We start from the raw sequence: 16,560 nt of genomic DNA on the forward strand, positions 1-16,560 counted from the left end.
TGATTGTAATAATAATAACAGGAATAACATTCACACTAATATTATGATGTGTCATACTAGTTAAATTGATGCCAGTAACAAAATTACTAAAGCAGTGAAAATAATTCCTATAAGTAATAAGAATGATTATTTTTTTTGTGTGTGAGAACTCGAGGACAAAGAAATATAGATCGACATTGCACGTCAACTTAAACACGAGTTCAACAGCATTAAGTACTGGTATCATGAAGGGGCAAATATGATTTACAAAAGAGAAATGTCCAGTAAAATAACCGCAGATTTCAGCCTGCCCCCCCCAACGGTGGATCGAATTTGACACCATATTACTCCTAAAGCAAATTATATTTAGTTTTCTACAGGAAAAGGAAACAAAACTATTATCAAAAAGTTATTTACATAAATATACAAATACAGTAAACACAGACAACCAGACGGCCAGTGAATACAGCCACATTCTATTATTGTAACTCACGCCATTTTTAATTGAGAACCTTCGCCTTCTTCATAACAGAGCCATACCATTTAATGTTTCTTTTGCAATGGTATTCTTGTGCTTACTTGAGCATAGCTAAATATACACCAAGGGATCTTGTCTTCAACCTGCCTGTGCAGCAGTCTATATATATACAGCCATTTAAGAGTTGATGCAATTATTTTTTGTTTTACACATTTATGTACATTTACATAATAAGAGGGAATCATTCATACTTGGTATATGGAAATACTGATAATTCATATATCATCTACATTTGGAAAAATATTTGACAATTAAATAACTGTAAATATTTGGTTTAATTTAAACATTATCCAAATCACTGGTCTGTTACACCTGGCATATAACATACAATATTACATATTATATAACAACTTAACAACTCCATTAACCTCACTATTTCTTTTTCAAAATAATAACTTATGCATCTAATCTGAATCACTATCGCTACTACTGCTGCTGCTGCTCTTTGTATTCTTTCGGTCTGTCTTCGTCTGTAAAAAGAAGATATTTAAGAAGTACTGCAGTACACACCTTCTTTGTCAACAGTGTTGGTCAAAGTTCTCTCATTAATTTTAGTTTTCTGGTAATTAAGTACGATCTCTGGGTTGCTCTGTTAATACTCTGAACTCTAAATATTGTAAAGGAAAAAGTGGGAAGATCCACTAGTTTTCAAAACACAAGCATCTACAATGATCACCCAAAATAAAGAGCATAAAAACAATAATTTTACCAAAAGCAACCAAAGTTTATAAGTTGAAAAATCAAAACCACATAATCAAACCTATAAAATTACAATATTGACAATATCATGGGATATTCGATTTAAAATAATATATTTACCTTTTCTGGGATAGTATAAGGGAATGTTTTGTTAGACATCTCCACGCCTGCTTTTAGTCTGTTGAGAGCTGATGTGTTATAATCTGCCAGTGAGAGGTGCTTCAGGCTCTCCTCCAACGTTGCTAGGCCTTCGTCATATTTGCTTGTGTTACCTGGGCATAAAATTAATTAGTAATAAAGTAAAATTCTTACTAGCAAATAAATGTCTAAATATGTGGCAGAAATAAGAGAAAATAGTAATCTTTTTTGACAAAGGAGAGAAAAATTACTGGGAAAGTCAAAGGGATGAGGGGTAAGAGGAGAGAGAGGGAAAAGGAAGAGGGAAGGGGGAAGGAAAAAGGGTGAGAGGGAGAGGAAAGTATGGGGGAAGTATAAGGGACAAAGTGAGCTTGAGGAAATAACAAGGAGTGTGTGAGGGAGGAAAACAGAGCAGTAGGAGAGGGAGAGGCAGAGAAAGAGAATGAGATATATAGCTAGGGATTTTCTTTGAGAAAACTACTTACAAAGGATATCAATCCAGCAGCTGTATACCAATCCCTTAGCAATGCTAGGAGTATCTTTTCTGGCATTTAAGGTTTCACTCAATTTAGCCACCAAGGCTGTATTGTGGTCCTCTCGAGACTTCATCAGTATTTTCTTGAACATGAGGCGTTCATTTTTCCCAGAAAGATATTTGTTATAAATCTGTTGGAAAATAAAAAAAAGTTAAGTGAGGAGCAACATGATGTACCAGTCTTTTATTCTTTGGAAATGTTGGAAAAAAAGCAATAAGGAAAGTCTGGCAATTGCCTTTTTTGAACAATCTTAAACATTTTCCTGTTATGTATGTGTTTGTGACTGGGAGGGGGATTGCATGTTTACAGGCTTACCTCCTGTGCCTCTTCATGTCGGCCTTCACAAAAGAGATGCTGCCAAAGACTGTTTGCAGGACCCACAAAGCCATGTGCAGCATACTTGTCACTCAGCACCTTCACTGGAATGTTCATAATTATATTATTATTAATAACTTTTAAAAATAATGATTTTGGAATTGATCTTCAGCACTTCAGTATTACATTATTAAAATACTGTTTTAAGACTTGGCATATGCATATTCACATTTACCTTTTAGATATATTCTAATATTATGGCATAAGGAGAGGGACAAAAAAGGAAAGATGTAAAAATGTGAGTGCGCACATATGTACACACCCACACTCACACAAAACACCTCATAAGAACTTCAACACAACTCAAGGTTACCTTTCTCTAAGCTGCTAGGCTCCTTCTCCATGAAGCCTATAATGCCACCTCTAGGAAACTTCTGCTTGAGGTGTGGGATGTCAGCCTCAGAAGCTGTATCTATTTCATGGATCAAGTGATCCAGGCATTCATTCGCACGACCACTTGCCAGGTATGCGTTGCTGAGTCGATTGTCATACGAGATACTTTTCTTGACTGTCTGTTATGAGATAAAGTGGTTCTATATGTGGAAACTTGGATTCATTTTTCTTGTGGAAAATAAGGGGTCTTAAGTAAAGTCTACTTAATGAGAATGGAACTATAAATTCTATAAGCATAAAATAAAAGAAAAAAAGGGAGAGTACAACTGTGACACCAAATATCTTTTTACATATAAGAAACAAACAAATTAACTCCAACTTACATCTGCTATGTACTTCCCAAAGAAGGTCAAGTTCTCCACATCGCCACCTTTAGCCAATTCATTGATGAGATACTTGAAGATGCGTGGAATGGGGTGGGCGCCAGCCACTAGCATATCCCTTGTTACCCTTGTTGCTTCAGTGATCTGACTTTGCTGGACCAGAGTCTCTATCAGTTCTGACTTCTCACGCACATTCAACTGTCCTCCAGACGATTCAATTCTACAAGAAATATAAACTTCATGAGTACAAACTTAATAAAGAGGAAATATAAAGTCAAGAAAAGGAGTCTAAGATCATGCAATATACAAGCTTAACCCCATGGCCTGGATGATAAGAACATGCCGTTATGGAAAAAATTGGCTGTGTGGCGGGTGACGTTAACCTGCTGTCATAAGAATTTGGCTGAAGGGCGGGGTGATGGGAATAATTCAGTGGATAATTAGAAAGGGGCTCTTGTATTATTTCCATTGATATATAGGTGTGGAATATACTATCTGTGAGCTGGGTGACTGGTAGACACCCTGCTCCAGGGAGGATGCTATTTACATGCTCAGGATCTTATTCCTGCTCTTTTGTGACCAGCAGTGCAGGTTGTATTCAGAAAACTGAATAAAACAAAAAACTAAAAAAAATACACAAATAACAAAATGTTTCTTATTGTTATTATCATCATTGCACTGAGTTATGGATTCCCTTGAGAGATGATATGGAGTCTGTGCAAGGGAAACAGTCTATTGCCATCTGGATACAGCATACCAAATGCAAATATAATAAAAACTAAAAAGACTTATGCAGAAAAAGAGAAAATAACACTGTGAAAAAGAGGCATGATATCTCATCAACGCATACAAGTGCTTACTGCCTCTGGCCTACAACCCGCACACCTGTCAGAGCGGTCGCTCAAGTAAGCCTAATGCCTATATTTTGGGCCACGTACAGGCAGCGAAGCACCCAGATCCAAGGGGCTAAAACGAACATGATAAAAATCTAACACTCACTCTGTTTTCAGGTTCATGGCAGTGGCTAAATCCTTCTCCTTCAGAGCTGCACGGAACCTTGACTTCGGCTGAGATGGGGTGGAGGAAGGAGCCTTAGCTTCTGATGGGCTGGACACCTCTATCTGTTCGACTGGCATAACAAACGGTACTTCTCGTCCATGCTTCTTCAGCATCTTGCCAAGCCTCAGGAGGAAGGCATCATTTGGTTCGATACTTTCTTCTTGCATTGATGTCCAAATGCCCAGGGCCTTGTCACAGTCCTTCTGCTTCTCTGTTTTGCCAATGAGAAGTAACATACATCATACATAGAATATATGCAGATAATATGATCTTTAACCCCTTGATGACAGGTGAAGAAAACTTAAAAAAAAAAAAAAAAAAAAAAAAAAAAACTCTACTTGGGTGTTAAATTTCACTCACCATAGGCTTGAAGGAGATACATGTACATCATATTTCTATCAACATCAAAGATGTCCCGAGTAACAGCCACGAGGTTCTCCAGTTCTGTTATCTTTCCTTCCTCTAAGTACCTCTTGCAGCGCTGTTCAAGCTTGGTATGACGGGCGCGCAATCCTGGAGTCTGAAAAGGTTGCAAACATTTCTTTCATAAAACAGCATCATTGCAGTTTTCAATATCAAATAATTAGACAGAGTCAACTGGTTAGAGAGAAAGAGATAGAAGAGGGGGAGGGGAAGAGGGAAGGGAAGAGGGAGAAGAAGAGAGGGAGGGAGAGAGAGGGAGGGAGAGAGGGAGGGAGAGAGAGGGAGAGAGGGAGAGAGGGAGAGAGAGAGAGAGAGAGAGAGAGAGAGAGAGAGAGAGAGAGAGAGAGAGAGAGAGAGAGAGAGAGTGAGAGTGAGAGTGAGAGTGAGAGAGTGAGAGAGTGAGAGAGTGAGAGAGTGAGAGAGTGAGAGAGAGAGAGAGAGAGAGTGAGAGAGAGAGAGAGAGAGAGAGAGAGAGAGAGAGAGAGAGAGAGAGAGAGAGAGAGAGAGAGAGAGAGAGAGAGAGAGAGAGGGAGGGAAAGAGGGAAAGAGGGAAAGAGGGAAAGAGGGAGAGAGGGAGAGAGGGAGAGGGAGAGGGAGAGGGAGAGGGAGAGGGAGAGAGGGAGAGGGAGAGGGAGAGGGAGAGGGAGAGGGAGAGGGAGAGAGGGAGAGGGAGAGGGTTAGAGGGAGAGGGAGAGGGAGAGGGAGAGGGAGAGGGAGAGGGAGAGGGGGAGGGGGAGGGGGGAGGGGGAGGGGGAGGGGGAGAGAGAATGAAAGAAATAAAGAAAGAGAAAGAATGAAAGAAAGAAAGAGAGAAAGAATGAAAGAAATAACGAGAGAAAAAGAATGAAAGAAAGAAAGAGAGAATGAAAGAAAGAAAGAAAGAGAGAATCACCATGATCCCATTTTTTCCATAAATCACAGCCCCCCCCCCCCCCCCTACATAACTTAAAGCCCTTACCTCCAGGATCTTCTTGGCTTGCCTTATCCTGCCACACTCTATGAACCCAAACACCAGGTCGTACAAGCTGTTCATCTCACCATGGACTTCAATGCTGAGGTCCATTATCTTTTGAAGCCTGCAAGGTAAAGGTCAGTCTTTAGTTTTTGTGTGTCAAGCTTGTTTAAATCAAACATAACTGGGAGAAGAAGATAAATAAGAAGAAAAGCTAAAGAAGAAAAAAAAGGAACAGAAAGAAAAAAACTACAAAAGCCACACTGAAGAATAACACAAACAGAAAAAAATATTAAAGCAGCAAGTGAACAGCAGCAATAATAATAACAGTAACAATAATAATAATAATAATAATAATAAAATAATAATAATAATGATAATAAAATAATAATAATAATAATAAAAGAAATAAAATTAATCAAGAGGGAGAATGTGAAAGGAGGAGGGAAAAATAAAAATAAAAGGCAGACAATCTAAGTACACTTTGTTAAACAGAGTATCTTCATACAATCCATGGGATGGATTTGATTTTTTTAACCAATGTCCAAAACCTCACTTCCCAGGGAGTGATACCAATCTTACTCATAACAGTGAATTGGATAAGAACATTTTTAGAACATAATTCTAAATCTGAGTACTTACTTTTCAGTGTCCTCTAGCTTAATGCATCGCTGTGTGAGTTCATGTTTCCATGGTGTTACTTTGTATTCTTTACAAATTCTTTCAAACTCTTCCATAGCTCCGCTTAAGTCATCACTGGAAAAAAAAGGGAGAAAATCAATATCAATTAAACAAGTAAAGTTGCCCAGTGTCACTAACAATAACAATAATAATAACATCAACAACAACAACATAACTTGTATAAACAAAGCCAGAACTTTTCCACATACAGCAGGCTACACAAAGTACATCATCAAATATTCTACTAGTGCTTTTAACAGACTACTTTGAACATCCTCCAAGACATTAAGTGCACAAAATTCACTTACTTCACAAGATGTGCCTTTATAAGAGGTCCAAGGATAGTAGAAGTTGGATCAACAATCTGTTTATCAAGCACAACATCCAAGAGGCGTTTGACTGATGAGAGGTCGCCCTTTTCTGCCACAATATTGACCATTCGCCAGCAGGAATTACTGACAGCCAGGTCCTGACTCTTGTCCACATCTTCAGGAGCATGGTCCCCTATCAGCTTTATGGCATCTAGAAAAATGTGTGTGGTCAATTGTGTATTTTATTCAGTTTATATATAGTGTAGGCTGTACAAGGGGTGTGGTCACTTATATCCCCAAACTTACAGAACACTTTAAGCAACCAATTAAATTCATCACAGATATATATATATATAAATCTCACCATCAGTTTTCCCTTCTGTGAGCATCAACTGTGCCATCTTCATCACTTTTAAGGGTGTCAGCTTCACATCAGGGTTTCTCTTCTGCATCTCTCCTAGCTCTCTCAGGGCATCATCCAGCCTGCCTGCACTTACATACATGTCGATGAGGAGGACTGACTGGCCTATACCAAGGATGAACTCCTCTGCCTCAAGTTTCTGGGTTGAAAAATGAAAAGAACATTATAATAACAATTATCACTATTATTAGTATCATCATCATATGTATCTTTATGTATGTATATACATACATGCATACACTCATCCCTTTACTATCACCTACCCCACTACTGGAAACTGCTATCATTCATATCTTGAAAGTTAACCCCTATGTTAACATGGACCTAAGTTTAGCATTGTCTAAAAGAATTTGGCACATTGGTGGTGTTGACACTATACAGGCTGTACACATAACATTATGCCACCTCTGATTGGTTACATTATTGACTGCCGTTAGTCAGTGACTGTTCAATGTTCCTACTTTCACCACTGAATGGGCAGTACATGATGTGAGCAAGTGTTATTGGCAATGGATTACTTATGGTGAGTGTACACAATGACCATGTTGTCTTTTGACCAACAAAGGATGAAAGTTCTGTAAAGGCGTGGTCACACTGGGAAATTTCGAGCACATTACAATTCCAAGATGTGCAAAACTCACTAATTCCATGTGAATACTGGTCACACAGTGATAAACACACTTTATTAGCATGCGCTATTGGTATAACTTGAATAAAACTTCAAATCAAACATTTGATAAAGACCACCTGTTGATATTACATGTTAATGATCTTTACAAATTAAAAAGTTTGACCTGCATACAAGTCTATATTTAAAGATCTTTAATGAAACAACATAATGCAAGTGATGATACAAAGAATTTGATTATCACAACTACATATGTAGCACACTTTTCTAGAAAAATGATTGATATGATAAATAATGTAGTTGCACATGGTCTTTTAAGAAAATACAAAACTAATGTACAATTAGTAATGCATTTCATACAGTAAATATGATGGATTATCTTATATTCAAGCCAGAGTATTCTTCTAAATGGCAAAGCTGTACACTGAAAACTAATCAACACAAAGTGAAATTTGTGAAGTAAAATTGATATCTTTGGAGAGCATGCACATTATCAAGGATCTGTCAGGGATTAATGCTCATACGACCATACTTTTAAGCCTGGTGCAAGCCTGTGCTGACCCTTTGGTGCTCCTATCAACCCATTCATGTCATCATTCAACCTGAGTGACTCAATTCAGCATTTGGCATTTGGTATTTGGAACAGATTATTCTATTGGAGCTGTGTTTACAGGAAAATATTGACAAAATATGAGGGTACATCAACCACCACCTGTTAATCAAATATTCCCATTAATTCTTAAATTCATGTGTATACATAAATATGAATCCAAGTTTTCTTTTTTTTTTCTATTTACTTATTTATTTATCTTGCAGTTCTCTATTCTTCTAACTTAAAAAAAAATAATAATAATAAAAAAAAAAAAAAAAAAAAAAAAAATGGAACACATGCATATATAAATCATGTTTGTGCTGCACTATCTGCACTACATTTCTGTTCTTACCCTCTTCATTTCCTCTGCCTTTTCCACATTCTTATTACGTGCATATGAGATCAGCAGCTGGCTAAGTATTGGGGTCCCTGGCAAGTTTTTGATCTGCATTTCAGTCAAGCGGCGTTCCAATTCTGTTACGCTCTGTGTATTCTGTTGAAGAAATTTCAGATATGTAGAGATTCAGTCAGTTTTCTTGAATATATTTCACAATCATGAAAGAATATGATAAACCAAAAAGAAAAATTGTGAAGTTAGGTGTAGAGATTCAGTTTATCTGCTATAACAGTGGGATAGTTTTAGCTAACTTCACAACATTTACATTTCCTGGTCAACACCATCACAAAGAACCTACCAAAGGACCTTGGCTTTCTCTTGAAAGTGGCTGGAGTGTAAGTTCTCCTGATGAGAGTCGTTCTAATAGACTAGTGATAGAGCTGGTTGCATTTTCACCAAGACGAGCTTGGATGTCTGAAGCACAGGTACTGCTGATGCTTATACCCCTGTTTTCCATAGCCTGCCAGATCGAAAAGAAAATGCTGAGAATGCTTTTACTAACCCAATGGCGACGGGTCATGGCTATCGCCGTCATAACAATACGCCCGATTTGAGGCGTGCGGCTGTCCGCAGCGGCGCCGCGCCAAAATGCCCCGAGGCAATGATTCGGCTTGATGTACCGAATTCACGCGCTCAGAGTCGGCGCGCTGCCGCCGTTCCCCAGAGCGTAGAGTTTTTTAAAATTTTCTATACCCGGCGCCATTGGGTTAAATATGGTTAAAACAAGAATACAGTATTACTATCAGTATTACAGCAAAATGTATCAATTGTCTCGATTCAAAAATTTGATTTACCCTTTAAGGACTATATAAAGCTGTTGTTCAGAGACATTAAGGGAATCTTCTAGTTGAAGTCAATGTAAACCTTGAATTTTAGTAAAGAAATAATAAAGAACAATTTCCGCACTGCAAACAGAATCTTGTTTGCATTAGAAAAGCAAACACTGGTACTAAAAAAAAAATATGTGCAATTGGCATCTCAACCAGGCTTATAACATTTGTGAAAGGAAATTTCATGACCTTATACAGGTGAACTAAGCCAAATAAACTAGTATATATGATACAATATACATAATAAATATTCAAATAAAAGAGATCTGGGGTTGAATGTTGTCTACATTACAGTGTTTTGAGTTATTTATTTTTTAGTTGAAACTTATACAACACAAAGAAACATGGTCACTTGCATCTATTCCTTTATCTATACCTCTAAATATATAAACTTGGAACCCTAACATAGTGAGAGTCTGAACTTACTTGGAGCAATTTCTCCAATCTTTCAACCACCTGGGTGTTCCGGGATAAGAACATAACATCAAAAAGGAACATCCCAGCAATATCCTGATGTTCCCTGGCCCTGGGTTTGCTTTCCGCAGAATCTCCTTCAACGTCTGCTTCTCCAGCTGTTGAAAATATGAACGGCTAAAACTGCTGCCAAAAACTGAACATAAAAATAAATAATTAATTGTAATATATAGATCATATAGCTGTCTCCTGTTATAATTTATATATATATATATATATATATATATATATATATATATATATATATATATATATCATAAAGCTGTCTCCTGTTTTTTTTGTGTTTTTTTTGTCTTTTGTCTTTTACCTATATATGCATAAATATTTTTCATTGGATAGTTTTAATAGGCTCCTTTATTAGGTTTGTTTTCACTGACAAGTTTCTTCTAAGTACACCCCTTTATCTTCATCATAAAAGCATCTCATGATGCCTCTTTTAACCAGTGGATCGATGAAACAATTATGAAATAACTCTTTATTTCAACTCCCACCTCCATTTCCTATAGTCCCCTACTCTCTCTCTTTCACTCTATTTTCTAAGACTTTGGTAACTTTTTTTCCATTTGATGCTTCACTATCAAACAGCTATGTGACAGACATTTTCTGGTGTGTAAATCTGTGAACTAAAAACACACTTAACCCAATGGCGACGGGTCATGGCTATCGCCGTCATAACAATACGCCCGATTTGAGGCGTGCGGCTGTCCGCAGCGGCGCCGCGCCAAAACGCCCCGAGGCAATGATTCGGCTTGATGTACCGAATTCACGCGCTCAGAGTCGTCGCGCTGCCGCCGTTCGCCAGAGCGTAGAGTTTTTTTTAATTTTTTATACCAGACGCCATTGGGTTAAGTGAAAATTTCCTTGGCTGAAATGTGAATATTTTGTGTTTTTTGTGATCTGGGCAAGCTAGGACAAGAAATTGTGGTCTTTAGGGATTAATGATGAGCTATTACCTGTTTCCTGGTTGTTAGTGACCATCTGGCCGAGGACGTTGGCAGCTGCAACAGCTTCTTCAGTCTTGCAAAAGGAAGTCGCTAACTCCCTACGTAAAACTGGGGTGATTCTTAATCTGTATTTGGATACTATATAATAAAAAAGAGAAAGAGATATGAGATTTTTATGGATCCAATGCTAAGGATTTTCTAATGTTGTAATAGTATGTAAATAATATTTTTGCTACTAAAGGCACTCAAACCTCAAATAATTAGTTCTGCGGTTCAAAAAACATTTAATAATATTAACAATAACACTGATAATAATACACATACAATAATAGCAAATCCTCTCCACCCTACAGAATAGTTACATGCAGGTACTCACACAAATCAGCAGCTGCCACTATATCATTACTGTCAAGGTGGTAAGCAATGCAGCTGTTGATGATGGCTGGGACAGACATGCCACAGTCCTTTAGGGCAGAGATCAGAGCCTCATGGTCGATTTCCTTCTCAATGGCTCCAGGAATCACATAGTCCTTGAAAGTTTCTAAGGTTAAGGGCACCTCTAGTGAGATCATCTCCTTCACGGTGTTGTAAATCACTGGAAAAAAATAATGGTACTAATAATATGAACATGAATAACCACATTTTATATTACCAGTATAGTTATTAGTTAAATCATGGGATTGATATAATTGTTAGGCAGAAATGCAAGACAAATACTTAGGTTAAGGGAAGTTTAAAAGAAAAAGAAATAACAAATTAATCCACTAATGGCAAAAATACATGTCATATCTAATGTGATTTTAGTTAATGTTGCTTACACATAAATGGCTCTACAAGACCTTAGTTACCATTTTCTTGATTTTCAGATTTTTTATTCATCTTTTATTTCCTACTACTATTATTACTGACAATATGATCACAATAATCCCAATATCACCAAACTGCCCATTTGGTGACTAAGTGGATTGTTCCATTACCTGGTGCCAAAGGGTTAAAAGTATATAATGAGAAAGAGAAGAAAGAAAGAAAAGGGCACAAATACATTCAAACTCACTGTCTTTCTGCTTGAGTTTGCTGTAATGCACAATGATGGGCCAGAAGTAATGTGTCCTTATGGGTGACCCATCCTCCCTCATTACCCTCATCAGGGCAAGTGCTGCATCGGGCTTCCCATTGTTCAGGGTAGCTTCGAGAGCTCTTTCCAGGGCATACATGTTCAGCCCTTCCTTCTTGAACTCTTGGCAGTAACTCACAACTTTGGAAACAGGCTGGAAATATGCATGAAAAGAATCAACTCATGATTGCAGTCTATTGTTATCTATCATAACTGATATGCTGTATGGTTACAGAATTGGCAAACATTACTAACAACTAGAATGGAGAGGAAATAATTAAAAAAAAAAAAAAAATAATAATAATAATAAAAACAATAAAAACAATAAAACAAATCTATATCTAATCAATAATCATCATAAACAATCATGACATGACATTTTAATCACTCACTCAATATTAAGCCAGAGATATTTTGCATCTTTACACAGCTGTACATAAAAAAAATAATTTAATCTATCCTCTACTATATGTCACAAAGTTTTTACCATATTAGATTTCACAAGATGTTTGATGAAGAATGTGCCAACTGGAGCCATTTCTCCCTCTTCATTCTGAGGTACATTCATAGTACGGAACATCTCATAAGCAGCCTTATCGCATCCCCCATTCAGCAATCTGTAAATCAGGTTCATTGTGTCCTGCTGGTAACCAGACAACTTCTGCAGCTTCTCTGTCATCTGAAATTTCACCAGACAATTGTAGTAAGAATGCTACAGGTTTTACCTCAAGAAAAGTGTAAATGAGCATGTGAATACCAACAAGATTCATAATGATAATATATATAACTGTACATCTAAATGTTTACCTATATATATTTGCATCAAAATTTATAAACTTATATATAAATCTAAAACTATTTATCAATATCTGCACATGTATAAAGTCTACATACAAATCTTTTTATCAATGTCTCCAAATTTACCCCCCCCCCCCAAGAAAGAAAGAAAGAAATATATAACACACCTCTGTCACATATGCATCATGACCCTTTACTGCCAGTGCATAAATAACCTCCATAAGCTCTCTGTCATGAAGGACAATGTCAGCTGCTCCGCACTCTGCCAGCGTGGCCTTGATCCCTTCCATGTCCCCATGCTCTGCTAAGCCCACTAGGAGCACTGTGTAAGTCTCTGAGCTGGGCTCTAGACCAGCCCCTTGCATCACACCCAAAACACCTCGGGCACTGTCTATATCACTGAAGATAGAAGATAATAAAGGGGATAAGGTCAAGTCTTTGACTCTCAAAATGTCTGCTTAACATCAATATACAATGAGAGAAAAAAAGACTGCAACTCTGAGCACTACTATTCATTACATATAAATATTTAAATAACACATTATTCTTTATCCATAGTTTAAAGAGTAGTACTATTCAGAATATACTTCATTCTCTAATGAACTGGTGAAGAAAATTTTCTTACTTGGCTCTGGAATGTCCCATAATTAGAGCATTGAAAACACTCTCACTCACTGGCAACTCTTTTTCTTTCATAAATTCAAGGATCTTGCTAGCACCATCAATGTCCCCTTCCTGTAATAGAGAAATTCTCACTGTTATTTGTGAATAACTGTATCTCCTTTCTGAAAATGGGTATATCAAACATGATCCTCATCACTTTTAACTATAATACTGATTACTGTTGTAACCAACACTATAATTCATGGTTATATCACCAATATAACTTTTAATGAAAAATATTCACCTGACAGTATCTTGATATGAGGCGCTGATATGTTACTCTGTTTGGTTCAATACCATTCTGCTCAAGCATGGAAAGAAATTCTGTTGGAGAAAACTTGTGCTCATTCTCCAAGTACACCCGAAGAAGAGCATTGTAGTGGCTGATGTCTAGTGGGAGGCCTGTAGAATATATAAATTATTTAATGTTATTCTTAAGAAAAACTCTGCACTATGCAGCTCTATCAAGGGTTATCTTGTAAATATACAACACTGAAGCACTACAGTTGAGACTATCATTCCTGGAAAGCTATAAGGATCTCCTATAAGGATATGTCATCACAATGTTTATATCTATGCTATGAAAATCTATAACTGACATAACAAACTTATAATATTTATAATGACTGTAATCAGACAGGGAAAAAAAAACTGACTTACCAAGCTGGTGAAGTGTTCCCCAGATGTCTTGCACTAACTTGGTTCGCACTTCAGGCAACTCCTCGGGTACAAGACTGCCACAGCATCGGATCAGGAGTAAACTTTGTGTACTTGTTGCACACCCTGTGGATTGAACAATTTCATCAATGAGGGATAGAAAGCATTTTTCTGCATTTCTGCTGCTATATCTTCTACAATGTAGCTATACAAATACTGTTATATGTTCACTGCAATGATACATATATTCCTTTAAAATCTCTGGTTAATGAATGAAAAACTTTTGTTCACTCATCTATTGTTCCTTGCTCATATTATAACTGTATTTTCTCTTACTGTTAATTTAGTTCTTTTCATATCTTTGCAATTGTGTTCTTTACTTTATCAAAATTATAATTTATGGTGCTGAAAGTAGAGTTTAAAATATAGTATTCTGTTACAAACTATATTCAATAACAATTAAAATTCAGAAAAAAGATAACTTACTAAGGGATTTCATTTCTCCATATATTTCCTCGATGTCTTTCTTGGAAATGCGTCCTGTTCTCCTAATATCTGTGTCAATACGGTACAGTGCTTTGTCCAAACCAGGTGTGGCAGCTTGTCCTGCAGTGGCATTTTCAAGAGGCTTCTGGGTGGCAAAGGATCTAAAAAAAAAAAGTCAAATATTACAATCATTCTAGGGAGAGTTTCATCAATCATGTTATGAAGCAGATGACAGGCTGATTTATCACTATTTTTGTTTCAGGCACCATCTTTTGTCTGTTTATTCATGAGTTATTCCCTGCAATTTTTCACACATCAGAAGGTACCACTGTCATAAAATAATCATATACAATGTCAAGAATAAGAGAAGAACAGTAGTCTATATATACAAAGAAAGTAAAAAATTATTGAATAAATTTTTAGTATGTGAAAATTACTTCCTAAATTTTACTTTCTCTTTTCTTTCTGGAAAACCATGAGTGTTATACATGAATAGTAACCTAATATACTAATACCCTTACACCTTACATGATTTTTGCCATCATTATTAGCTTTATTTATCTTGGCATAGTTTTTGTGGATGAAACTAAGGTTTCCGTGCCAAACTGTGTATGGAGTAGTTAACTTGACAAAAACTGAAACACATTTCATCTATGGCATTTACTGTGCAAACCAAAATTAAAGAAATACATAACAGGGAATTCAGATCAACTAATTTTTTTCTATGTCACTCATCATGTTTACATTCTGGGGATAAATACTATTCTGACCACATAACTCAGTACTGTGACCCGTCAAGTAGTATTACTATGCACAGGTGAAAATGATTAGGGGGGCAGGTGGGGTACACAGTAGGATATATCCACTAGAATATGGGGAGAATCTTTTGGTAGTGTGAATGTCCGTAGACTTTACTGAAAGATTGGGTGAATGCTTGTGTTTTTTTTTTTTTTTTAAGTTGGTTTGTCAGCCTGTATACTTTCAATTTGGGCAGATTGTATTTCAACTATCAACCATAAATTTGTGCTGTGAGAAGGATGGCTTTCCTTTTTCATAGCTATTAGTGTTATTGTGGGTGGTCCTTCAAACCAATACCTGTTTTTTTCTTCTGTTCAATGCAAGCCTGTTTTGGACAGTTATCCAACTGATATATGCAAGTTGGTGAGGCTTGAATTGCTCATTATAAAGTTTCTAGCCAAACTTTACACTAGGGGCAAGGGTATTTTTTACTGAGAGTGACACACCCTCCAGAGAAGTTCCTAAACCAAAGAATCATGCCAACCCAAAATCCAAACCTAACCCTTCCTACCTTCTGTTTATTCCCTATACAGGAAGGCAAGCCCTCCCTGTACCCCCTTTATTAACACTCTGTGCCACCTTACAGAAAATGTGACATTAAGAAATCTGGCTGTCTAAGGGTGTTGTCTCCGAGTGGTGATATGCAGCAGATATTTCGTCGTTTTGTGGTAAATCTGAGGCTGCTACAGCTGTACCTGTGTTATTTAACACACTATTTTTCTGGCTCTATAAGAAGACAGTGTTCATTTCCCTCTATCTCTGTTTGTCACTCTCAACAGCATTACCAGCAAGACTGTCACTATAACTGTTCAACGCTGGATGAGACTACTATTTAAGAGACCACTCTGGTTAATGTTACCATGAGTGCTGCACAGAGACAGGGAAATCCACACTGCCACCTTATAGTGTATAAGGAATAGAGTAATAAACAACACAGGTACAGCTGCAGCGACCTCCTATTTACCATGAAATTACGAAAATAGGCTCTGCATGTCACCATTCAGAGACCAAGTACAAAACACCCTTAACCAGAATTCTTAATGTCACGTTTTTTAAAAGGTGGTACAAAGTGCTTACTAAAGGGGGGTTACAGGGGTCTTGCGCCTTGTAAGGGGAAGAAATAGAAGGTAGGATTGGTTAGGTTTAGAATTTTCGGTTTGCATGATTGCCTGATTTTGGGGCTTCGTCGCTGGAGAGTGCGTCGCTCTTGGCAACAAATACCTATTTCTGAGGTTCCTAATCCACAATACGAATGTGTATCAACATCTCTCAAGACAGCATACATATACCGGTTTGAAAAACTGTATAAAGTATGAAAACAAATCTCAATCTCTAACAGAACAAAATGGAA

At 37.1% G+C, this 16,560-nt stretch overlaps 1 protein-coding gene across 1 annotated transcript in view; it reads right to left on the reverse strand.

Moving 5' to 3' along the window:
- Positions 1–377: 377 nt before the first annotated feature.
- LOC125027606 (leucine-rich PPR motif-containing protein, mitochondrial-like) overlaps positions 378–16,560 on the reverse strand; it is a 16,499-nt gene continuing 316 nt past the window's right edge. Inside the window, exons 2-25 of the mRNA XM_047616723.1 lie at positions 14,412–14,572; positions 13,929–14,051; positions 13,513–13,670; positions 13,231–13,340; positions 12,773–13,004; positions 12,295–12,486; positions 11,748–11,961; positions 11,070–11,288; positions 10,703–10,831; positions 9,702–9,847; positions 8,744–8,905; positions 8,401–8,541; positions 6,772–6,967; positions 6,405–6,618; positions 6,058–6,171; positions 5,422–5,539; positions 4,401–4,560; positions 3,981–4,251; positions 2,982–3,201; positions 2,579–2,777; positions 2,206–2,309; positions 1,840–2,020; positions 1,337–1,488; positions 378–987 (exon numbers count right to left, since the gene is read on the reverse strand). Coding sequence (XP_047472679.1) covers positions 922–987; positions 1,337–1,488; positions 1,840–2,020; positions 2,206–2,309; positions 2,579–2,777; positions 2,982–3,201; positions 3,981–4,251; positions 4,401–4,560; positions 5,422–5,539; positions 6,058–6,171; positions 6,405–6,618; positions 6,772–6,967; positions 8,401–8,541; positions 8,744–8,905; positions 9,702–9,847; positions 10,703–10,831; positions 11,070–11,288; positions 11,748–11,961; positions 12,295–12,486; positions 12,773–13,004; positions 13,231–13,340; positions 13,513–13,670; positions 13,929–14,051; positions 14,412–14,572 — 3,982 coding nt within the window. The 3' untranslated portion in view covers positions 378–921. The remainder of the gene's footprint in view (positions 988–1,336; positions 1,489–1,839; positions 2,021–2,205; positions 2,310–2,578; positions 2,778–2,981; positions 3,202–3,980; positions 4,252–4,400; positions 4,561–5,421; positions 5,540–6,057; positions 6,172–6,404; positions 6,619–6,771; positions 6,968–8,400; positions 8,542–8,743; positions 8,906–9,701; positions 9,848–10,702; positions 10,832–11,069; positions 11,289–11,747; positions 11,962–12,294; positions 12,487–12,772; positions 13,005–13,230; positions 13,341–13,512; positions 13,671–13,928; positions 14,052–14,411; positions 14,573–16,560) is intronic.

The sequence above is a fragment of the Penaeus chinensis genome, chromosome 1 (assembly GCF_019202785.1).
Source record: "Penaeus chinensis breed Huanghai No. 1 chromosome 1, ASM1920278v2, whole genome shotgun sequence".
Taxonomy (NCBI): Eukaryota; Metazoa; Arthropoda; class Malacostraca; order Decapoda; family Penaeidae; genus Penaeus; species Penaeus chinensis.